Source organism: Periophthalmus magnuspinnatus, chromosome 7, assembly GCF_009829125.3.
Source record: "Periophthalmus magnuspinnatus isolate fPerMag1 chromosome 7, fPerMag1.2.pri, whole genome shotgun sequence".
Lineage (NCBI taxonomy): Eukaryota > Metazoa > Chordata > Actinopteri > Gobiiformes > Gobiidae > Periophthalmus > Periophthalmus magnuspinnatus.
The window spans coordinates 28006984-28032095 of record NC_047132.1 but is presented as its reverse complement, the minus strand read 5'-3'; the positions used below and the strand labels follow the sequence as shown (position 1 = coordinate 28032095).

General features: G+C 37.0%; 1 protein-coding gene across 1 annotated transcript; it reads right to left on the bottom strand.

The window, feature by feature from the left end:
• Nucleotides 1-480: 480 nt before the first annotated feature.
• pik3cd (phosphatidylinositol-4,5-bisphosphate 3-kinase, catalytic subunit delta) lies at nucleotides 481-24829 on the bottom strand. Its single transcript, XM_033969468.2, has 22 exons — nucleotides 24633-24829; nucleotides 21371-21599; nucleotides 20657-20892; nucleotides 19975-20151; nucleotides 17211-17366; nucleotides 16307-16396; nucleotides 12681-12902; nucleotides 10385-10481; nucleotides 9966-10096; nucleotides 9087-9137; nucleotides 8838-9005; nucleotides 7994-8115; nucleotides 7765-7908; nucleotides 6195-6294; nucleotides 5396-5562; nucleotides 4099-4208; nucleotides 3745-3823; nucleotides 3497-3664; nucleotides 2373-2496; nucleotides 1670-1815; nucleotides 821-953; nucleotides 481-619 (listed from the first exon to the last, which is right to left on the bottom strand). The coding sequence occupies exons 1-22, from the start codon at nucleotides 24774-24776 to the stop codon at nucleotides 482-484; spliced, it is 3132 nt and encodes a 1043-aa protein (XP_033825359.1). The 5' UTR covers nucleotides 24777-24829; the 3' UTR covers nucleotide 481.
• Nucleotides 24830-25112: the final 283 nt, after the last annotated feature.

The window sequence follows — 25112 nt, the reverse complement described above, 5'->3', positions numbered from 1 at the left end:
TTCAAGGCAGGATTTTAACTGAATACAATCCATGTACAAATTGTGAAGATTAAATAAAATACAATAAAAATACACAACAACAAAGAGATTTTTTAAATCAGGGACATTAGAACCATCAACACTTTGTAAACCCATAAAACCTTCAAATGAGTTTAGTAATAAATCAGCTAATAATAATAATAATAATAATAATAATACTAATACTAATAATAATAATAATAATAATAATACACATCTATGTGGCATTGACTGCCTGCTGGAGAATGTAAAGATGGATCTTCAGTCTTTATGGAGCTGTGGCTGCAGTAGCTCTGTTCAACAACCGTGTCGACATAAATTGTCCTTAAAAGATGCAGATGTTATGCTCACTGGCCAGGCAGATGTAAACGTTTGAGTTTCCAGGGATGCCCTCATTTAAAATACAACTTGTCCATTTACACTTTTATAAGTTAAAATACTGTGTTTGCTTGTTCCTGTTTGATCAGGGTCTATTGTCTTTGGCCAAAGAGTGCATCATCCAGTTCACCTTGGTCTTCCAACTTTCTCGTAGCGCTTCATTAAATTTCACTTTGAAATTCTTGAGAGCTTCTTCCTCAGATTTGCCCAAAGCCAAAGAATCCTAAAATAAAATCAAAAACATGTAGTAAAAACATTATATAATTGCCATGGTGCATTATAGTGTAGCTTTACAAATGAATTTGATAGTTCAATGTGTGACTTTTGTCGATTTACTCTGTGTATGTGGCCTCCCAACGTGAGCAACCACAGCTTCATCTTATCTGTGCACGCTTTGTTCTTGATTTTAAATAGAGGCAAATACCTTAAGATATTGAATGTCTTTGAATGAGGTGAGCTCGGGCAGTCCAGCCGCCTTCATCATGGCAAAGAGGTTCACAAACAGTGTCCCGTTACGACACAGGATCTTATAGGCCCATTCACAGTACTCTCTGAACCTGAAAACAGTGAAATAAATGACTGAACTGCTTATCTTAAGTCAGAAACTGTGATTTAAAATTAACACAAAATGAATACAAATATTTATACACTAAATGATCCAAGTATTGAAGGAGTCACCACCAATAAATATCTTGGGTTTTGGCTTAATGAAAACGTATCCTTTAAAATACATATCTCAGAATTATGTTTTTACTATAGAAACAAATCTTGTATCCCATTGAATTACAGAAAAGAAATTGTTCAAGCAACCTTTCTTTCTGTACTAAATTATGGAGATATAATAAACAAGCAAACTTCAGCCTCTACTTCGAAATCTTTAAATACACAGGTGATATTTAAAACCCATCACTGTTCACTCTATGAAAAAGTAGGCTGGCCCTCGTCAGAAGAGAACAACACTGTATGAAATGTCTTTATAAGGGGCTCCTTGATAGACGACCTGAATATCTCACTTGTTTGTTGAGCTTTGATACTTTTAATGCCAGATCTCATGATGGTCTACGGAAAAAAAGCTTTTGGCTACTTTGCTTCCCAAAAATGGAATATATTTCAAGGACGAGCGAAACTGGATAGATTGGTGCCACAAATGTCCTTTAATAATCTGGTGATAAACATTTATACTCACACTTGCTCCTGTTTTTAATGTTTTAAATGGACCTGTGCAGTTATTTGTATTGTTCAAAATGGCCCATGTTGAACCGTGTTGAAGTACCTCTCAAACTTCTCGCTGTTGTTGGTGCGTCCCTGTTGAATCACGTGGACAAAATCGTACGTCAGAATGAAAGGCACTCGCTCCCGGTTGATGCCCAGCTTTCGTTTGAAGTTTCCCAAGAAATGTCCAAAATCAATGTGAAAGAGCTGTAGGGGAACAGAAAGAGATGGTCTGCTTCAAAGTGAATTCATTTAGGGATCATTCAGCTCATAAAATCATTGCATTATATTGTATTTGTGTGAGTAACTACTCCAAGTTCAGTGTTATGTTGTGTTTGAGCCCTGATGAAGACTCGAAAATAGGCAAAACATGTTGGCATGATCACCAATAAATACACTGCCTCTGTCATCCTTCTTATCTCGACAAGTATTTAAGTCTCCTGGTCTGATGAGCACCTGTGTTTGTAAGTTTTGATCCAGTGCAGCACTTTAATGGTTCCTGTTTTTTTATGTTTGTATGTAATTTGGTTATTTACTTCCTTAAAATAGGCACATTGGACTGGGTGGGTACTGGATACTTGTTTCTACAATATGTGCAGGACCAGAATATTCCGCTACACCCCAACTTAAAATACATCTTTAATATAAATTGCAATATTCGTATTATTTAGACTTAAAAATCCCGATTTGTGATAAGCTGAAAGCCGCTAACTAATGTAGCTTAATACAGATTGTCTAACAGAAAATGGTTGTGAATGACAAACCTGTCCAGTTTCTCTGATCATGATGTTGTCATTGTGACGATCTCCAATCCCCAAGACGTAAGTAGCTACACAGTAGCCAGCACATGACAGAGTGAACTCCTCTATCGCTTGTTCTAATTTGTCCCTGTGAAGAATAACAGTAAGACAAATGGGTTATTATTTATTTACTGATTATGAATAAAATGATTCACTTTGCAACTTTTTTTTTTTTAGCTGAGTGTGGTCCATTGCCGGCGGTATTTTGTAGTAATGATTTAATTACCCACAAAAATGAATTAAAGCATAATTTGCGTAATAATCATAGAGCTATTCTTTATCAGAATAATAATGAGCTGTTTTATCCTTTCACGGTTTTGACGTATGTGGGGTTCAACTGCTTTGACAAGATCTCTCTGGCTTCATTTTGGGCGCTTCAGCATTTCAGGCTAATTACTGTGCTGTTGTGTTGTACAGTCAGCTGGCTCTGTTCTGCCAATGTGACGTACAAAGGCTGATTCATTACATTCAATGGTTCACTCTTCAAGGAGCTTTGTGAATGGATAAGACCTTCAGACTGCCTGGCACCAAAGAAAACTCTACTCTTCTTTGGCGTTACACAGAATGGGATGTGGAGCGTTTAGTCCTGCTCTAGTAAATAATTATTATAAATATTACTCAACATAGATATAATGCACTGGCAAATCCTCAAGCAACAACACGTTTTATTTCCTGCTATAGTTGAGTTAAAAGCGGACTCATTTAGTTAACATATAAACAGAGTTAAACTTCTGAGTTTAGTCATCAACCATTCTCTCCTGTGATTATGCATGACCTGAATGCTTTGCAAATATTTTTCCATGTCTCAGCCTGCTTCCTCTTCCTCTGTTTTTCTTTCTTAGACAGCTGTCTTTCAGTCAGTGGCAAGATCTAGTAGTATTTTAAACAAATTCTAAAGTTTCAGCTTCCTTTTTTACAGATGACATTTTGAGGAGTATCATTTAAAAGATACAATAATAATATTTTGTTTGGAAGTGTCATTAAGTTGCTAATTATTCCCCAGTCTAAAACCCACAAATGACATCAAATACTTGTGATTGTGATTTCTATTTTGACAAACGCCTCCTAAAATATTAACTAAAACTCACCCAGGATTTTTGGACTTGAGCCAGTTGAGCAGGGCGTCCTTGTTGAAGGCAGCTGTGGCCGCGCTGTTACTGCTGTTGCGTTGAATATTGGCGATAGTGTCTGAGTTTTTCACAACTTCAATAAGACCCATTTTGTTTCCAGTGGAGAGGCAGCCGTACGGGATCATCCTGAGAGATTCGGGGGAAAAACAAGCCTTTTATATCAGTTTTGTAAAGAGTGCACAGTTCTTTTATTTCACAGCTGTTACCTGAGATCTAATCCCTCTTTCTTCCAGAGATTTTCCATCAGGTGGATCATCTGAAGGGTTAACATGTCTTGCCGTAGATCTGTTGTGTTACAATTTCATTTTCTTAAGTGTGAGGATTCAGATGACAATGCACAAACAATAACCAGAAATACAGGCAGGCAATAAAACCCCAATTTATTACGTGAGTCACAAGCTTTTAAATATATTATCTGGAGGCACTTTTTAGCTGATAATTTATACATTTCCATTTTTAAAACCTGACTTGGCTTTTTGAGGATGGGAACAATGCCCCTTAAACAAAAGAGATTTAAATGACATTGAGTAAAAAAAATTGAGTGTGAGTAATCTGCTCACCGTCTCCATTCTTGAATATGATTCCCACCATTTCTCCCTGAACACTTGAATTTCTGTACATCATCCACAACGGCTTCATTTTAGAGTCCATGAACCTGCATTTATCCGCACTGCAAACACAAAAACACAAGTCATGTTAGTACAGTAGGAATAATCAGCGTCAATCATGGGAAGAATACTTTGAAAATGTATTTAGTTAAAGAATACTGAATACCCGAATTAAAAAGTATTGTATACCTGGGCCAAGAGTACAGTCTTATGAGTACTTGGAATATTTTTACATTGAGTTGCATTATATTATAGTGAAAAAACATGTTATATAATTACAAAGAGCTTTAATTTGATCACAAAACTGCAGCTTCTTTCTGTCCCAACTGTTCACACAGAGACCGGTAAAGTGGCATTTCAATATTCTGCACCTTCAACATAGAATAATTTACAAAAAGTCTTGAAATTACAAGAACTGACTTCAATAATTCAGTTTAAATCTATGTTGAAAGGTTTGGAAATTAAGTCAATGATTTGTGATTGCTTTTAAGAATCCATTTTGTGATGTGTAGTAATCTCAATGGGACTTTCCTGGTTAACTAAAGGTTTAATAAAATAAAAATAAAAAATTGTTGCACTGTTTGTTATGCATTCATTTGTGTTCACTTGAAAAATCACACACGCTCACACACTCAATACTGTGCAGTTCAAAGCCAAAAGTACATAATGAAGTACCACCTTGTATTTCTTTTAATTTACCTGTATTCTGAACACCACCAGTTATTCAACATTAGCATTCTGAATAGTATTTCCGGTACATGTATTCAGTTACTTGCTAACACTATTAGTAGTTTAGTTATATCAGTAGTACACAGTCAGTTATATTTGGCTGCACAATATTTCACAATCAAATAAAAATTGCAGTTTGAGTCGACTGTTTTCATATTACAAACGTTATTGCAATTATTTAGGCAATTATTTAGGCAAGAAAATGTCTCTCTTTCTCTCCAAAAAAACGAAATATCCAGTGTTTTTATAGCAAAATCGTGTTTCTTAGACCCCTACAAACAGGTTCTGAAATGCATGGGATTCTTTTATTAGTTTATCAGTTTAAATTTCAGTCTTTTCTCAGATGTTAATGAAACTGGAGTTGTTGAAAATGCACAGTCTAAACACAATCCTACTTTTTAAACATATATCGCAAATCTAATCGCAAAAATCGCCGTTTAATTTTCTCTAAAAATCCACAAATATATGACATTTTCTATCTAGCTGTCCTGTTTATCCTGGTGCCGTGTGTCTTCCTCACCATATCTCGTTGAGGATGATGCTGGGGTTGAGGGGGGACAGCAGGTCAGACAGAGCCTCCACATACGACTCCTGTTTAATGCACAGTTTTAGGTCCTCTGCTGTCATCTTCTGTGAGCCGGACTTCACAAAGTCACTGAGCGCCTTCATTTTACTCAGAGCTTCATTCTGTGTCATGAAAAATAACAAATAAATATACACTTTAAGCCTGTCACGATAATTACTAAGTAGCTTCTATGGCTAATTATCATCCTGCTATAGATTTGATGCGGCTCATATCTTTTAATGGCACTGTTTATTCAAAAAAAGGTTTACTGGGATCATATTTTTGTTTATTTTCCCGCTTAGCAACACTGTCAATCAAATCTGTTGCTAATGCTCCCTTGAGGAAAGCAGGCGCCTGATTTGTCTGTTATTAATGTCTATAACTTGATTTATTAACAAAACAACAAAATAAAAACAGCAGGATCATGTAAAATGGGTTAATATGAAGATTTTAAGACCAGTTACGGAGAGAGGGGTGACAAATTTCAATGTAAAGTGAAATGGTCGATGAGTCGGAAGAGCACGCTCATGATCAGCTCCTATTTGGCGTTAGCTATGTTCATTTATATTTACAGTCTATGGTAGCAATATAGCGTGTTTTAAAATGTGTTATCGTGACCTGGCACACTTCTAATCAACAGGTTGAGAAAATTAAGACATTTCCCACTTCATATAACGATTCATCTTCCTTCACTATCTCCCACTTTAAGGTTCTGACCTGTTTATAAAGACAACTAGACTTATTTGAACATTACCTGTTTCGTTAAAAGTCTGATGTGGTGGATGTTTCCTCTGCAATACGCCTCCAGAATAAGGCCAAATCTCAAACCAACGGAGGACACATGCATCTCTGACCTGCAGAGAAGTGAATGAAAAATCTAAAATGTATTTGTTTGTGTAAAAATGATCCTTATTAGTTAGAACATTTAGCTGCTACAGTGTCGTCTCACAGAAAATTCCAACACAAATTATATAAAAGCACAGCGGTGTAACATGCACAAAAAGCAATAAAACGCTCATTTAACTGAAGTGAAATCTTTTAAAACCTTTTACAGTAACAGTGACCTATTCCACTACATAGTTTTACAGGATTGTTTCTGCAGTGCACATTTTGTACCACTGGTTTTCTGTCGAGTTGAGTCACGTTGAGCCTATTGAGGAAAACAATTATGGAATACAATGCACTAGGCTTACAAAAAAAGTTATTATTAGCACACGGTGAGCAATGTAGAACTAGATGTGCAGCTTTGTTTATGTTGTTGAAGTTTATGAACATCTCCTCATTTTGGTCACAATAATATTAATACATGTAAGTCCAGTACTGTCCATGTTCCCATAGAGACATGTAGCTCACAGCTCATGTGGACACAAACAAAACTAAAGCAGACACAAGGAAAACATCTGTGCAGCTGCAGGAAGTGACCAGGAGATGACCTGTCATCTGTCAGCCACGGACCCAGTGTAAGCAAGAGTAAAAATAACTCAAAACTGATGACATTCAAACTTATAAATAGGATCCACTATAAGCCTCTATTGTCTGTAGTGCACTGTTTCAATTGCAATTTTTAGCTTACAAAATCAAACAAATTAATTTGTTTTACAGCCTAAAATGTCCCGGGGCTGTGTCCAACAATGAGTGCTGATGATAATGTCCTTATCAGATGTGCATAAAAGAGCTGTACATAAATGTTGTTTTTCCTACAGAAAAAAAAGTCTAGAACAGAAAACACAGAGGAATGTCTAAACGTCTGCATGTCTCTGGGAAGAGGATTAAAGGGCCCATGTTACGCTAATTTCTGATCTGTTATAATGTCACTGAGTTCTTCTCTCAAACAGAAAACACTCTGTTCATTGTTATGTCATGTGGTAATACAGGAAGTGCTTCACTGTGTTTTTAAACTCAACACACCTTCACTAGAATCATCTGGATAAATTCAGCCCTGGAATTGCCCATCTCTGATAAACAAAATGTAAAAGGAGCTGTTAACTTGAAAACTACAGCTTCATAACTTTAGGTAGAACAGAGCATTTTGAGCTTTGGAGACGTTGACAGGCTAATAATAAAGAGCTACTCAAACAAAACACAACTCCAGGTCTGTTTTTGAGGTGGTAACAGGATTTTAACATGGCCTAAAGCTCAAATGAGTCAAATTTGCATAATATAGGACCTTTAAACAAATAACTAATACACTGAAAAGCTTTGACCAATGGTGGCTGACCTTTTACAAACAGTTTTCAGACCCAGAAATGTCCAAAATTTACAGAGGCAAAATTGAAGTTGTATTTAAAGTTGTTAAGTTTTAAATGTGATTGACAAAGTCTCACCTGAGATGCCAAAACAGGAAGTGCCCAATCTTGCGGTTGGACAGAGCGCGCTCCAGGAGAAACATGGTGAGGTCACAGTCCAGATAAGACTCGTACTTCAGGACCTGGACCAGCTGAATGAGGTACTGCAGCAGCTCACGGTCACTACGGAAACAAAATACAACAATTAAAAAGAAAAACAAAGAAAATATCACCAGAAATGAAAAAATAGTTGTGATAATGTTGTTACCTGAGTTTTTTTAGACATCTTATTGTGAAAGAGCGGACGGCCGGGTCAGGGAAACTGTAGTCTAGGAGCTCCAGGGCATGGATGGCCGGGAGGTCGGGCCAGTGTCCGAGCAAACTCACCATCTGATAAGAGACATAATATGACACTATTTAAAGTTCATATCATTAAACTGTATATCGAGGTCATTTTTACAACAAATACTACAATACAGTGAAGCTCTCCGCAGTATAAATGTAAATGTTATACTTTAAAACAGTGAAAATACCATATACTCAGGCTGTATCCGAATGTGCACACTTTTCCCTACAGGGGGCACTATTTAGAGTTACAATAGTGCACTTAAAATTTCCCACAATGCACCTTGAAAAGTAGTAGGCATCAGTGGGTACTTTACCGGTCTTTAACTGGTCACAAAGTAGATAAAAGTGCTCTTTTATCGCACTTTTGAGCACTGATTATGAATAAAACACACTTAAATAAACCAGCGCTGTGTAAAGTTGCTAATGTTAGCCACTCGCCTTCACTTGAGCTGTTAACAGAGCGATAATTTCCGCATTTGAGATAAAAAAAAAGAATAATCCAGTCCGTTTACATGAGATCCAGCTTGATTAGTCCATATATACTTGCGTGTCAGTCGAATCTGATCATTATTTGTTACAGAAATCAAGTTTTATCAGGGTTTAGAGGACTTTTTTCATCTAGATCTAGGGTTTGTCGTAGTGCGAATGTCGTGAGCTGCGTGTCCGACTCGCTCCGTGAATGAGGCGCTATAGAGTCAGTGCAGGGAGTGAGGGGTTAAGGGATGGGGGGACATTCGGACATTCAGCCTGAGACTTGGACGTACCTGGACCACATCCTCTCGTTTGCTCCACTTGGTGATGAGCAGCAGTTTGGACAGACTTTCCGGGTAATGATCTCGGACTTCGTATCTCAGCTTCCACAGCAGTTCCTTCTCATCCTCAAAAAACTCAGTGTAGTTTTTGTTGTCCATTATTTCTTTCAGCCTCAACAACTTCAGACAGAAAACCAAACAAAAAGTCACTATTATGGTCAATTTGATGTGACATGAGAGCGAGTTTGGGAAGAGTTTTACCTCATCTTTGGAGACAGTCGAAGCGTCACCGTTCTTCTCCATATCTGTGATCTGAAAGGATTTACAAATAAGTATAGAGCAGTGGCGGATGAAGTACTCAGATTTGTTACTTAAGTAGAAGTACAGATCCTGAGGTAAAAAGTTACTCAAGCAAAAGTAAAAGTATTGCATGAAAAGTAAAAGTATCTCACGCAAGTTTTTCCAGTTTGTTAAAGTGATACTGATTAAAATGAATCAATTTGAATCAGTTTCTTAATTTTTCGTGTGAAACAATTATTTATTGCTGTTTGTCAAAGCCGAAGCTTGAACTCGTAAACTTTAGTCAGGATATTACCGCGAACATGATAAAAATAACCCCTCAAATCACATGAAAAGTACTTTTTACTTTTAGTCCTGTTCAATAATGTAGTAGAGTAGAAAGAACCGATGCCTGTTCTCAAATGTAGTGAAGTAAAATTAAAAAGTATCCACTGCAAAATGTACTTAAGTAATGTACAGATAACAAAAAATTCTACTTAAGTACTTTACTACTTGTACTTCGTTACCTCTGCTATAGTGTGTACTCAGATTAGGATTACGAAGGTGTGCAAATTAAAAAGTAATATTTAAATTAAAAAAAAGTTGGAGATCTGGATTTTAAAACATTTTGAATACAACAATTTTAATAATTTGTTTTACTTGATTGTTGTACTGGGATTTTAAAGTCTTTCTTATTCTCTAAAACACTTTGAATTACTTTATGTACAAACTAAATAAACTCGCCTTGCCTACTTCACGGTTTGCAGTTAAAAACACGGTTACAGACAGGAAATTCATTCACCCTCTGTCAGATTTTGTAGGAAAAGACTTTTAATTAGCAAACAATTTCGTCTAAATGACCTTGTCGAGCGGTGGATAATAAAGAGGATGTGGTCTGATGTTGGGGAAGCGAATGAGGAGCCCAGCGGCACTGTCTACATTAGGATTCTTCTCAACGGTCCCCATAGGATTCAGCAGGTCACTTTTGTCGTCTGTGAAAAAAAGAAGAGACATTATATGTACTTAGGGCCACAAAAATGATTCTAAAAGTTCAAATCAAGCCTGACGCGGGTTGTATTTACTGTATGTATATTCCGAACCAGTCGCAGGTCAGTAGTTAGAGCAGCAGCTGTGTTTGGTCTGGTTTTATTTGAAATTCAAAAACCCCTCATTGACCTTATGTAATGTGGTTTAGTGGCACATGGCAGGTGCTTTGGAGGAGGCTGTGAACATGCTTTTAGACTAAGACATTTTTAGACTAAATAGAAAGTCTGTCGTACCGGGAACCGAGGGCCAAGTGGACAGAAGGAACTCCCCGGTCTTCAGCTGGTCCTTGTAGTCGAAAACCATGGTGTTGACCCAGGCAATAGGACAGTCCTTTGGAAGAATCAACAACACCAATTTGGGAGTTAGAATTGTGTAGTTAGACATTTAGACGTGTTTTAGCGTTCAAGATAGGGTCGATTTTCTGCAGACAATTGGGTAAATGTTTTGATGTTTGTTTGTTTGTTAATTACCCAAGGTACCCTGCACCTTTTAAAATAATCAATTTAGCCCTAACCCTAATATAAAATGAAATGTACCTTCATCAGATAAGGAACTCGGCTGCAAATTTTCCCCTGCTGCTACTCCGCTAGTATCAACAAGCTTCATTTAACCGGAGCCGAACGCTATGGGTGACGACACACTCTCTTACTCCACTTTTTTATACAGTCTATGTTTAGTTCATACATAAACTGCCAGTCCATCAATCAAAATCAGACTTCTTTTTTTGCAAATATTCAAAACCACATTTAAATTTAGAACAAACAACAATATTAACCTCATTAACCTGGTATTGATATAGTCTGGCAAATGCCTAAATAATAAAGGAATTTAGGTCACTCCAGTTTAAAATAGCTCAAGTTTGACATGTCTGGTACTTTCTTGTGTTCCGGGCAGAGAAACAGAGAAGTTTTAGTGAAAGCAGAAGTGCCCTGACAAACAGCTGGGGGCGGGGGGCTGTTTACACTGTGCCATAGGCCCATGGTTTAACACAAGTAGACCACGGCCACAGAAAAGAGGAAGCTGAACACTGTACTTCACTTTACACACTGTAGACACACTATGTAGGCGTGCCAGGTGTAGAACATTTATAGTAACTACTGCCATTTCTACAAAAGTAAGATAAGAAAAAAACATCCGGTTGAATGAAAGTTTTAAATGAGGTTACTGGTCCATGATTACAGTGTGTTAAGTCAAATACAGTTACTACAAGGCTTAGAAAATATAGCTGCAAACATGGTGATGAGTTATTATTTGTATATTTAGATGTATATAGTTTAAGTTGTTGTTGTGCTTCCATTATTGGCCACTATAAAAATATATCACATGGAAAAATCAAAGCTTCAAAACAGAAAAAAACACGAAACATGTTCCCTAAGTTAAATAAAAAGTTAAAACCTGTTGAAAATCTATCACTGGAAAATGTTTTAATGTGCCTACAAACCTACACTTAAACAGTCGATTCATAATAGTCAGACAAAGTTCAACACATATCAAAACCATCCACTCGGCTGAGCAGACTCGAGGCGTTAAAAACACCAGACAGAATGACGGCTGTCACATTAACTGAGACTGAGCGTCTGCATCACGATGTTTCTATGAGCGGAGACAAATTTAAAATTCCTTGAAATTGTTGCCGATTCCTTCCTGATGCTCAGATAAAAGTGTAAAAGCGGATGAAATGGAGACCACAGCTTTGCCACTGAACACACTTGCACAACCAGATATTGCACAGTTACACACTGAGCTGTTTACTGCGACACAGACACATGCACACGCACACACACACACACATCCACACACCCACGCATACATACATACACACGCACACACGCACAAACACTTGCAACAACAAACAAACACTGTTCACAGTGTTCAAAGGTGTTCTAAGTACCAAAACCACAACAGCCCCAAAAATCACCCATGTATGTTTCGTTGTTTCGTTGTTTCGTTGTTTCGTTGTGTACATTCAAATGAAAGTTTATCTCTTCATACTAAAGGTGGAAGGTAGACTGAAAACTTATAACATCACAACTGTAGTTTTAGAGGCACGAAGCTACGAAGATAAGATCTGTAATAAAAACTGCATTTCCGTATTTACACTTACGGTATTTCGTGTTTGTCTGAATACTAACACTGGGAATTGCCCATCCCTGTGGCATACTTATACTTATACTTGCATTTTCGCCTTGACGTGGGCATCAGACCATTTTGTTTTGTTCTTATTAGAAGATGTTACGTTGTTTATCATGAATTTTCTCAGCTCTTTCACACAAAAAGTAGTAGTCTGGAAGAAGGGCTTAATCATATCAGAAGTGAAACGTTTGCTTTACTCATCCAAATACATATCGTAAAGGCCAGTTCAGATTTTTGCGATAGGGCTCACCTCTCATAACTATTTGCACTTCTGCTTACTCCTTTTGAGCTTTGTGTGACATTTCCTATCTGTTTGCAGCTGCTAAGTTTGCATATAGCTCAAATAAGAGTAAAAAATAATAGATTTAAATGCATCTTGTTGCCTTAGATACTCACGGCCTTCTTGTTCTTCTTCTTCGTCCCGCGGGGCTTCTTGGTCTTCTCGATGACGGCGTACAGGGCGAAACACAGGCGGCTCATTCGGGGCAGGTCGGAAACGTTGATGTCGAACTCCAGTTTTTGGTCCCAGAGCGGCTCCGAACACACCGTGACCTCTGAACTCGTCACCACTTTGCACAAGAGCTCGCTGCCGTGGAACAGACCGGCCTGGACCACCAACTGTACGGACAAAGACGCACATTACAACAAAGTAGAACTAACGAATTTACACTTAGAGACATGCACATGTGCCATTCATATAGGTCTGTCACAATAAAGACAAATTGCTACAGAGATGTACAGCGATAAACGATAATATTAAAAATAATTTACGCCACTGACACAATAACAATAAAGCAAAATAATCCCAGTAAATCATTTTTAAATTGACTGTTTCATTAAGTATCATGAGCTGCAGCACATACATAGCAAAATGAAGCAATCATTAGCCACAGAACTTACCTTTTCACCTCTTTACAGCTCTAATCTTATCGTATTACAACAAAAATACCCCAAATCTCCCCACTTTGGCGAAGAAATTGTGCACACGATCAATTTTGAGCACCAAAATAAACTGTTACAGCTTTCATTTATTGAAGATATAGTAAATATCTTGACAAGCCTAACATCAAGATGCAAAAGGATCTCAACTAGAGGCAGAAGATGTATTAAAACATGGATTGCAATTGTTGTTTTGGAGAAAATTAGAAGTAAATCATCTAAAATTAAAATACATTAAACAGAAACTGGCAACGCAACGTTCTAAACATTCACATAACATGATATTTCTGCACATTTGAATACGTTGATAAGGTTTGATTAGGTTTTTTCATGTCCGATGTTGAAATGTAGGACCGATTTTGATTATTTTCCCCGAATTATGTCATTTAAATTTTGTACAAACTCCCTCCAACCCCCTTTTTTACCGCAAACCTGTAAGAAACCTGTGTGCTCACGTTTTGTGCAGCTATCTCTTTGTATTAAAGTGTTAAAATAAAGCTATAAAGTGTATTTTTAGCTCGCAGATCGACCAAAACAAAATATCGGCTTATGCTGGAGATTTAAGCCTGATAGAAGATACGCTAAAAACTCTAAATATCATCTAACCCTACAGTTTTTTGTGATACTTGAACCTCAACCAAGGCATTTATAGGCACATTTTAGCCGTCACAATATCTGAATATCGACATTAGGATAAACTATTATTAGCCATAAGATAAATGAGATTTTCCGGCTCCAATAAGAACAATCAAGGACATAAAAAACTGACAAAAATAAAAAAAACAGTGGGGCAAGAGGAGTCATAACTGGCCTACAATTGGAAAAATAGTGTAATTCTCCCATTATTAAAGGAAACATCACATCTCGTCACGTTTTAACTGCTGTAAGTGACACAAAATAAACGCTTTTAACCAAAATGTGGTTCACTGTCACTACCAAAAGCTATAATTATTCCAGAATAATACAAAATTGCCAGACTATAGGCCTAAATCGCACGCAACACTGAACCGAAATAAGCGGAAGACGGTCCTTTCACATGCAAACTACATCTGATACAGCATCTTTGTGTGGTTTTTGTGCCATGTTGACACATTGCCCATATCTGTGTTGGCATGAAATGTGGTTTGGAAGCTGCATTTGAGTGTGAAGAATGTTGTTTGTCAAATGTTTAAGTTTTCAGGATGATTCAGAGTTTCCTGTGTTATTTATGTAATGAGTCTAAAGTCGCAGCATCTATTGATAAAAGCCCCCCAAAACAGTTACAACAGTTTGATTTTTTGAGGATTATATGGTTTTAAATGCGTCGCCCGTGGGATACAGTATCATATAAGCCATCAGGTTCAGTCTAATGCGATAACTTTTGATTAAACCATCTGAAATATTTGTTTTTTACCACTTTTGTAATCTGTTCTTTCCACAACCGCACACCGGAAGACGCGTATTTTCAAGTTTATTAATAAAAATTCATTTACTGTAGAAAATACTATTAACTTTTTTCCTGAAATTTAGCTATAACTGCTATGACAAATGTGATTTTAAATGTTTTAAAAGTGTACTCATAGCAAAATGCATTGTTTTTAGGGCTGTATTCGACTGTAGACATGTCCTGCCGATCGATTAGTCAACTAAAAACTGGCAGCGGTTAAAGCATCTCTGGAGTTCAGGCAAAAACAACAACAATTTATGCAGAAAAAATGTACGAGGAGACAATAAATGTGTATAAAGACAGATTAAACTTGTGAATCGTGAGTTTAATCTGCCTTTTTACACATAGATACCAAACAAAACTAAAATCTCCAGCTAACTCTCTCAATAACATCTACTTTTTGCTGTTGTCGCATATAAATCCTAATAATATAAATAAAATTATGCAGATTTCTGTCAACTAAGCCTCAATTGGCCAATTAATCGACTAAACGACTAAAGGTCTACAGCTTTAATTGTAAAAAAAAAATAAAAAAAAAAATTGTAAAAATTGTGAAAATGGTAAGAAAAAATATTAAAATATATATATACTGTTATTTGTTTTTTAAATAAATATACATAAAGGCAATGACATGATGCTGCACCATATTGTCCTATTGTCCTTAGGCCTGTTGCGATAAAAACTATATCAATTTTAATAAATAACAGATGGAACAATCATTTTTTGGGTCAATATTTATCGAGGACATGTTTTGTTTGTAGTAGTCTAGACATTTTGGTTATTTTTCTGTTCCACGATGAGATTTGAGCTGTAGAACATTGAATTACGAACTTCTCTGACTCATTACAGACACAAACTAACTACTTAAGTGTTTCATTCCGTTATTTATCTACTGCAGCTCATATTTTTTCGACTAAACATCTAAACCCCCACAGCTCTAATCGTCTGCAAGTGTCAGCGCGATGCATTTTGTGTGAATAAATAGAACTGCCTGACATGCACCGTCCAGACAGCTATAGTATCTATAAGGGTCCACTTCCTGTTTGGGTGTGGGTCAACGCTTTGCTAGTCGTAGATTAAGTGACAGAACACTTTCTCCTGAGTCACGCCGCTCTTGAGGCAGCAGCCGGAAGTACATCTGAACCTAATGACCCGAGTAAACAGTAACGTGGCGAGTTATGAAACTGAATTTTAGAGATAAACATTGATAGAATTCCTCACATGTGCTCTCAAAGCCTTTCCTGTTTGTCTAAGCGTCTGCAAAAACACTTACTTAGCAAAATGAGACTCGCGAATGTGAAAGCACTGGACATCTACACACAATATGACACCAGCTACAACCAGGCTATAGAAACAGAAACTCTGCTTTGTTTTTAAAAAAGGAGCATAATGTGAGACGCGCAATGCAAGATAAAGTGTTTTTCTTAGAAGCCTGAGCTAAGAATGAGACGTGTAAACCAGATAGGCCCTCCCCACTTCCTGTTTTGATGTTTTAAACCAACCGACTAGTTGAATTATGGGAAATGTGTGGTCGGGACCATGTGACCCCCTGTCATTTACATGTCAAACTCGGATGCGTTTTTACAACTGAAATCGAGATATTGGTAGATTTCCACATTTCATTGAGTGAGATGAACACCCGTCAAACCGCACCGACCTTCATGCCTTCGTCTGCGTTCACGCGGCTCCCCTGCAGCAGCTGAATGTGGAACGGCTCGGATATGGACCAGAGAGATGATGTGTTTTGCTGAAAAATGATTAGAGAAATTACTTACAACTTAGTCGGAAAATATAGCAGTATTTTGTGGAAAAAAACAGCAATAATTTGAACCAGAATGACCATTTATTTTGGGGGAAAATAAGTAGAAGAAGTGCAGATATTAATGCAAATGATCAAAAATATTACAAACATATAAACCTTTTGGAAGCTGCATGAACGTTTTCCTTATACGCCATTTCTTTCTTGTGGGAATTTTTAGCATTGCTGTAAAACTTAAACACAACTGAACCCAACAAAAGACTCAAGTAAGCATTAAATGAGTAAGCAAAATCTGAGATGTTCCTTTGTTCCTTTCCTCTTCGTTTTCCATTAAGAGGTCGAGTTACTGCTATTTGCTAATGACATAAACAAGAACACATCAGCGTTTTTTTATCCAATCAAAAAACGACGCAATCTTTAGTCTAGGCTTTGTATTTGAACAAAGGAAACAGTCTGGGGTTGTTTTTAGCAGCGATTGACAACATTAACTGTGTAAAAATACATGTAAATTAGGAAGTAATTGCTCGACGATGGGAAAAAAGGTCAGATTTAATTAAGTGCTTTTACTATAAAAAGAATAAGAACACAAAGCTGCTTGGATGAGCGGCGAAAAGTCTTTACTCAGAACAGAATTTTTCTTTTGCTACGCTATTAATATGTACATTTGCATTGAAAATTTTTGATTATGAACTTAAAAAGACACTATACACCCTTGATCTCTGAAATGGCACCACACACGCAGGGCACAGATAAACCAATGATGGCTCATAGCTCTATTCCCAGAAGCTCAGTGACGTCTTACTTTCTTAAGTGGCAGTGGCGGAGGTCTGGACAAAGTACGGCTCTTAAAAACCTGGTTGCACATTCGTCCCTGCTCCTCCTGGTACTTCGTGATGGTCGAATGGTGGACCATAGTGAGCTGAGGGTTCTGGCCGTTTCTTAGACAGTTAAAGATATACTGAAAGAGACAAAGAAAACGGCGTAGGAGTTTATTAGAGCGTGTCGTGTGTGTGATGTGGCAGCTCTGGTTAGCTCCTCCAGGCTGTTCATTCGCAGTAGCTTAATGTAGCCTTAATCTCATTACATGTCAATAGATGGAGTTCCCAGGGCACAGCTGCTGCAGTGACTGATATGAGTCACTTTTACAGGTACAGTGGGTTTCAAAATCAACATGGGAGACTCCTGCCACCAATACTCTTGTCCCACCCACTTCTGATATGACTTAAATTTACAAATGAGGTGTTTGGTGAAAATGCAAATCAAAAATCTGAAAAAAACTATGAGGGAAAAAGTCACTTAAGTCTTTATGCAACAACCACATTTTCTCACAATGGGAATCTGCTGAGTTTAGAGAAATATAAAATAGAAGCAGAGGAAGTGTTTAAAATAGATTTTCACATGAGGACGTTTATAAGAAACTCACGGACACTGCGTATGCATAAGTACAGTAAGGTTATTCTCTTTAAAGAGGAAATGGAAAAGGTTGTAGTGAAGTGAATCTTATGTAGAGTATCAGGGGTTTGGTTCACAGTTAACAGGTGTCAGATGAATGGATATTTGCAAGAAATTCACAAAAAGGGATTTTCCTAGAATAGGACGCAGAACTTCGAAAAAAAAAAAAGGTGAACCAAAACTGGAGGGAGACTTCAGTTTTCAAGTTACGATCGTGTATATGTGTTAGCGCAGTGGGTTTATAAGGGCGTACAGCGACTAGGCCTGTCACGATAATCACTATATCCACTTCATATTTATCGTATGTGCATTTTCTTAGCACTACAGGGATTTTTTTTTGTTATTTTTTGGCTGTATGATAAGATTGAAGCCATAAAAAGCTGAATTAATAACTTTTTTGACTCATTTCAGATGCAAACTAACGACAAAAGTGTTTAATTCTGCTGTTTATTTCTTACAGCTCATAGTTTTTTTTAACAATATTCGAGTGTTTTTGTGGTTTAAATCTGCTCTTGGCTCATTGTGTCAATGGTGTAAATTAGTTTCAATATTATCGTTTATCGTCTATATTACTTATATATATATTGAACTTCAAAATGCGTTATCGTGACAGGCCTAAAGGGGACTGTGTATAAGAAAAAGAGATTTGTAAAAATGGCATAAGAAGAAAAAAATCCAATCTAAAAAAAACTCTTTTGTCCCTTCCGTTATTGGTCTTTTAAATAAACTATAAACCGCCATATCGTGGCATCGCACTTAAGCCTGTCACGCTAAATCCTCTAAAGACTTATCGCTCACCACATGGTACAAGGAACTATTATTTTTGGGAGTCAATATTTAACATAGGGACTTTTTCTTTGCACTAGTAGGGAAATTTTGATTATTTTTCAGTTTTATGATAACATTTGAGCTGTAGAAAGTTGAATTATGAAGTTTTACAACTCCTTATAGACACAGACTAACTACTTAACTGTTCCATTCTGCTATTTATTTACAGCAACTCATATTTTTTTTACAATATTGTACATTTAGAAAACATTTTGGGGGATAATTCTGCTGGTTTGGTTTCAAAATTATCGTTTATTGTCTGTATTTAGTTACAATATATCGCGAAATTCAAAATGTGTTATCGTGACAGTCAAAATGTATTATCGCACTTTTTATTAAACTTAAATGATCTTTTTTAAGTTGTTTTTAATCTTATGTCCTTGTACATTGTCATAAACTGTGAGGTTGTATGACTTGGTTAAATCTAAAGTTGAATATTCTGTCATTAAAATCACGCAAAGCTTTAAATACTGAACCCGCCCTTATAACACATTAAATCTACTGATATATTTAACCAATTTAAACCTAAATTTAGCCATTCATCGCTGTAATTGATGACAGCAACACAAACGCACAGCAAAGCCCCTCCGTCACCTTAAATAACACTCGTCGTAAAATATCTGTGTCAGCTCTGTTTTGAAATGGTGTCATCTGCTGTAGTTGTTTTTCTTCAACAACAATCTGGTGGCAAAAGCTGTTTTCTCGATATGATTGACAACTGATACATTTATACGTCATTTTTTAAGCTACAAAACAAGAAAACAGACATTTGAGAGGGTGTTTTAACATTTTTGATTATTTAAACAAGTATAGCGGGTTTACATAGAGTCTGTTTACATTTTTTTTTTAATTTAATTGCAAAGTTTATTGATGAAATACATTAATTAGGTTTGTTCTGTTGGACTCAGTGGTTACACAAGTTTTTAATCACATTGCATTTTTGCATTTGAGGCGTCCTGTTGATTAAAGAGGCTTCGTTTTGGAAAATATATGGGACATTGCTGAACTAAAACAAAAGATAAAAGTTGCGATTGAACCATTGATGAGGCTCGGCTACAGCGAAAATGGCAAGAAATCCAGTCCGGTCTTGATGTGCGTCATGTGACTGATAGTGCTTGATATAGAGGTGTATTAAATGAAGTAAAAAAAAACAAAAAAACAACTTTGGAAACCACTGAGCACAATAGAACAAGTCTGATTAAAATATCTTATCAATTGACTTTCTAATTTATATATGTATTTTTGTATTATAACGAGACTTACCCTGTATTATTAAGTGAACTTACTTTAAACTGGCAGAGAGGGTGGTCCCCGTAGATGAAGTCCCACCTGCCGTTGACCTGGAGGGTGTAGTCCTCTGGCTCCTGTCGAATTGAGCGGAAAACTGTGGCCTTCTTCTTCAGAGCGCTCTTCACCAGACAGAGAGGCCGGTCCTGAGGGTTCTGCTGCAGCATGAAGCTCTCCTGTGAAGGTCATTTAACAAACAGGGAAAGTGCAAAGGTTAAAGCTGAAGGTTGAGGTAAAGAGAGGGATTTCCAGATATTTGCGTAGAAAAAATAATTCTGTTTTTGGGAGGTCCACCCCCATCAAAGGGTGATCATCTAAAACGTGTAGGCATTAATAAGGAGTGGGAAGAAGGGGAAAACACACTAAGATGCACACGCTAAGATTTTTTTTCTTGAACAAATTTATCCTAATGTACTTAAAAATACTTCAAATACTTGCTCATAAGTAAAACGTTAACCTCTTTCCAGAAAATCACCATCTTTGACTTCATTTGAGAACTGATCTATGTAGGGAATAACTCACAATGGCTCTTACTTTTGAGATGATGTGTTTGTTTTTTATAACTCAAATGATTTGGATTAGTTTTGTGATGTTTGGAAGAGAAAACGCACCAAAATGTCAACTTATGTGCAAACACTCGTACCCAGAGCTCAGTCAAACCTGAATAATACATGCACTCACATCTGAAGACTCAAACTTGATGTTGACAAAGATTTTCTTGGTGTTTTTGGTCTTGTTGTTGCTCCCTCCATCAGGTGGACAGCAGCAGGGCTCCAGGTCGCACGGGAAACTGTACTCCATCCACTGGTGCCATGGCAACAGCTGCCGCTCCAGAGCTTTCTCCTCGACAAACACTCGCATCTTTGTCCGAAACTCATTCACCTCATGGTTCTTTTGGGCTTCAAACTCGTGCAGACCTAGGATACAAATATAGGGCAGTGATGTAAATAATATGTTTTACAGTACATGCTAAGATGCTTGATAAAAACGTGATCATTTGTGACAATTTGCAATTTTTGTTTTATCGCATTCCCAGATAATAACAATTTGCAATTTTAGCTCTTGTTTAAACAGGATTAACTTATGCTAGTGTTGTAAAATGCAGTTTGGATAGTAAGAAAAAGGCTTAATGTCCGATAAGAATTTTGATACCACAACACAATTTTTACACAAAAGAATGTAAATTGTCAATACAACATAAAAGCAGCTTGTATATTATTACCATGTGGCCTTATACTTGTTTAAACACTTATACAAAGATCTGATCTCTGGTCACTCGACTCGTTTATCTAATCTTCAACTTAGTCGATTGCACAAGAACCCTCCAGTGAAATCCCAAACTCATCGTGACACTTCATACATGACTTCAGTGTATGATTCTGAGGTGCTGCTGACCTTTCCCGATTAAAAGGCTGATTTGAGCGTTGGTGAGCTTCTCCACTCGGTCTCCCTCTCTGGCCACGAGCCTGAGGACACACATGAAGGGGCGGACGTCGCTGATACGCCGCGACTCCTCCTCCAGCTCCTCGCGCTCTGCTGTCTGGTTAATGCAGGTGAAGACATAAGCATCGGGGTCGCCCAGAGCTGAGAACAAGGCCTCGCTTCTGGCATTCTTCCAAACCATCTGAAACACAAGGCGACTGTGAGAAAAGCATACACTCTGCCAAAGTCTGTGTTCAATGAAGTCTCACTACAGCCGTATCCACACATATAGTGAAGTTAGTCTGGTATAAAACACTCAAGCTTCAAGAATTACTGCTCAACTCAGAGTCACTAAACATTGGTCAGTGAAAATATACATTAATGATGTATTCAGTTTTGTTACTGAAGTAAAAGTACAGATAAAAAGGTAAAAAGTTACTCAAGTAGGAGCAAAAGTCTCACATGAAAAGATCTATTTAAGTAAAAGTTTTAAGTACCTGTTTAAAAATTGACTTTAAGAGTAAAATATAAAAGTATTTCACACAAATGTTGTTAAATGTAGTGATATCGATTTAAAAATGATACATATTTTGGTCAACAGCAACAAGACCAATCAATGTCTTCATTTTTCTCATGAATTCTGTGTATTTTTTTTGCTAAAACTTGAACTTGAAAACTTTTAGTCATGATGTTACCACAAAAATGGCCAAAAATAACATCTCAAATGATATGAAAAGTACTTTTTACTTTTTAGTCCTGTTAAAAACGCAGTGGAGTAGAACGTACAGATGCTGCTCTCAAATGTAGGGAAGTAAAAGTATCCAAAGTACAGATACCTAAATATTCTGCTAAAGTACAGTACTTTAACACTTGTACTTCATTACATTCCACCACTGCGTGAAAATATAAAGAACTTTTATGTTTATTTATTAGTTATGGGACAGTGTAAATGTGCCAGAGTTAGCTATAAACATAAATTTTCAACTGCACTTCCACTGACAGGAATAATATGTTCCAGTTTATAATAACTACACCTTAATTAATCTTAATAAAGCATGAACAAATACCTACTACACAGCGAACAAAATAGTTTCTTAAGAATGAGTCAGGCTTAATATCTGCTGAATTAATTATTAGAAGTTATGATTAAGCAGGGGCGGTGCCAGGGAAGGGAGATGGGGGGGCTTTGAGGGGGCCCTACCTCCCCTAGAACGGCCAGTGCTCGTCTCATAGCTCCCTGAAGATTTTTGCCCCACTTTCATAACACATCAGGCTAAAAATGTTCAAATGGCAACCCGAATGTTCAAAATTAGACTATAATAAAAACAAAATGTATAAATGGCTGCAGGGCCTAGCTACATTTAAACAAAACACCGAAACAAACACAGTACAGGGAGGGAGTGCGCTCGTATCCATATAAGACTCTAAATTAACATGTCCTTGTGGTCAGAGTATTACGTTAAGTAGATATTAAGCCTGAATTACTCTAAATAAACAATTTCTTCATTATGTATTAAGTCTTTGTTCATGCAGGTTGGTCAAAGTGAAGTTATAACAGTGTCGCTAAACAAGGAAGACTATTTTAAAGCAGCAAAATAAGACGTTGATTCAGAAAGTGATCATCTACCGTATGGAATTGTAAACGTATTGGAAATTTGATAGATCTCCAAGAAAAGAAAACACACATTGGGACATTTTCAAACAACAAATTTGCCATTTCTATACATATACATATATATTTTTTAAGCGTTTATGTCATAATCAAACCTAAAATTAGACCTGCTGCGACAATTACTATATCAACTTATCATTCAGTACATAAAAGTTGGAACAATATATTTTGGTGCTTGTATATTTATCGTGCGCACAATTTCTTGGCAATAATAGGGAGATTTTTTGCCATTTTTAGGTGATACGATCAGATTTTAGCTCTAAAAGGTTGAATAAATACTGTAACTTCCATGTTTTTTTGATTTATTTGTTGCAACTCAAGCCTTTTAACGAATACAGAATATTTTAAAGCAGATCCACTGGCAGTTTCTTGCTTTGTGTCAATGGCATAAAGTAGTTTCAATACTTATCATAGTAAATCTCTGAGACGAGGCAATATATCGTGTTTCAAAATGTGTTGGCCTACCTAAAAAAAGATAATAATCAACACGATATAAGACCACAAGAAGAGGCTTGTCTTATACTTCTACAGATAATAGCATCACCAAGTACTTGAGACTAGACAAGGCCAAAGCAAAAACGCTCTTTAAAAGCAAAAGACGATATTGCCCATTTCTATAATTTACTTCATGGGGGAAAAAAATGGGGACATCCTGGGGTAGCTTAGTCAGTTTTTGGACATTTTTATAAATTCCTTGTGAGAGCCTGACAACATCTAATCTCTTAATCATCTTAACAGCCTCCTCTTCGAGTATCAGCCCTTAAACACAGCAAAATCAAACAGGCTGGAGCGCAGAACTGTTGGCATAGAAACTAGCACTTTCAATGGCACATCCTCATCAGACAGCAGACCCATTTGGCTGCTTATAAAAAGATACACTGAGCTCCCTACGCTTCAAACTTCTCTACAGATGAAGGTTTTGATATAACACACCAGGCAAATATCATATGACAAAGGTTACATGGATGTGCATTGGTTTAAATGATTTCGAGGGCTGCAGAATATGGAAACAATATGTCATTTTGTTGGTAATATTTTGGAAAACTCACAAATGAACACGCAAAAAGAGTCACTGTGTGTATTAGTCTAGACGTTCAACATAAACCAATGAATATGCATGTCAAGATTATTCACTTAATCAATAATTGGAAGCGTTCAAGTCAGAATAAAGCAAAAAAAACTAAGAAAAACACATATTGTTGATTCTACCTTTGCTCCAAAAACGTAAACCTAAAAAAAGACTATAAAAATAAAAGAGAATTTGACCTTTCTAGTAATAATAATAACTGTGAAATGAAGTGTAATGTTTCTTTTCCTGATAACACCACAGTTTAACATAGAATTCAGGCTTATTTTCTTTTCTTCTTAAGAGGAATTCTGATATATTCGCTCGTATTTGTACGTCCCTATTGAGTAACACTTTTGTCATCTTTCCAGAGCCATACTGCCCGACTGCAGCAGACTCGTGACACGGACAGTTCCGATAGCAGATGCCCAGTGGATCATATATCCCATTGCCGGTGTCTGTTGTCAGTTCTATAGGATGAGGAATCACGTCTGTACCTTTTTGATGGTTTTAATGGTGTCGTTCCGAGACACTGGGAATTTGAGGAAGATCCCAGTGGGCAGCAGGAAGTCCATCATGATCCCTTGGTCCCAAGCCTCCTCCTTCTCCCACTCCTCCTGCATCCCATTCCCCGGGGGCATGGTGACGGCTATGCATTTACCGTCAGCGACAAAGCACCACCGCTGCTGCTGCTGCTGCTCACGAGAACAAGAGGAAACACATGTGAGGTTAATATGTCCAATATTAACAAGGGTAGTAGCGCAGTTTGTGTGTCAGTGGCCTGCACGGTATCGCATAGTAGTTACAGACTTTCTTTACGTGCTAATATTAGTCCTTAAGTAGCAAGAAACAACTGTTATGTCACGAGTAAGAGTCATATATATTGCTCGTGTATTAAAACTACATTTGATGACACGGGAAAGTATTGATTTGGAGTCCAATGCTTTGATTTGCTTTGATTTTTTCAAGTTTATGTC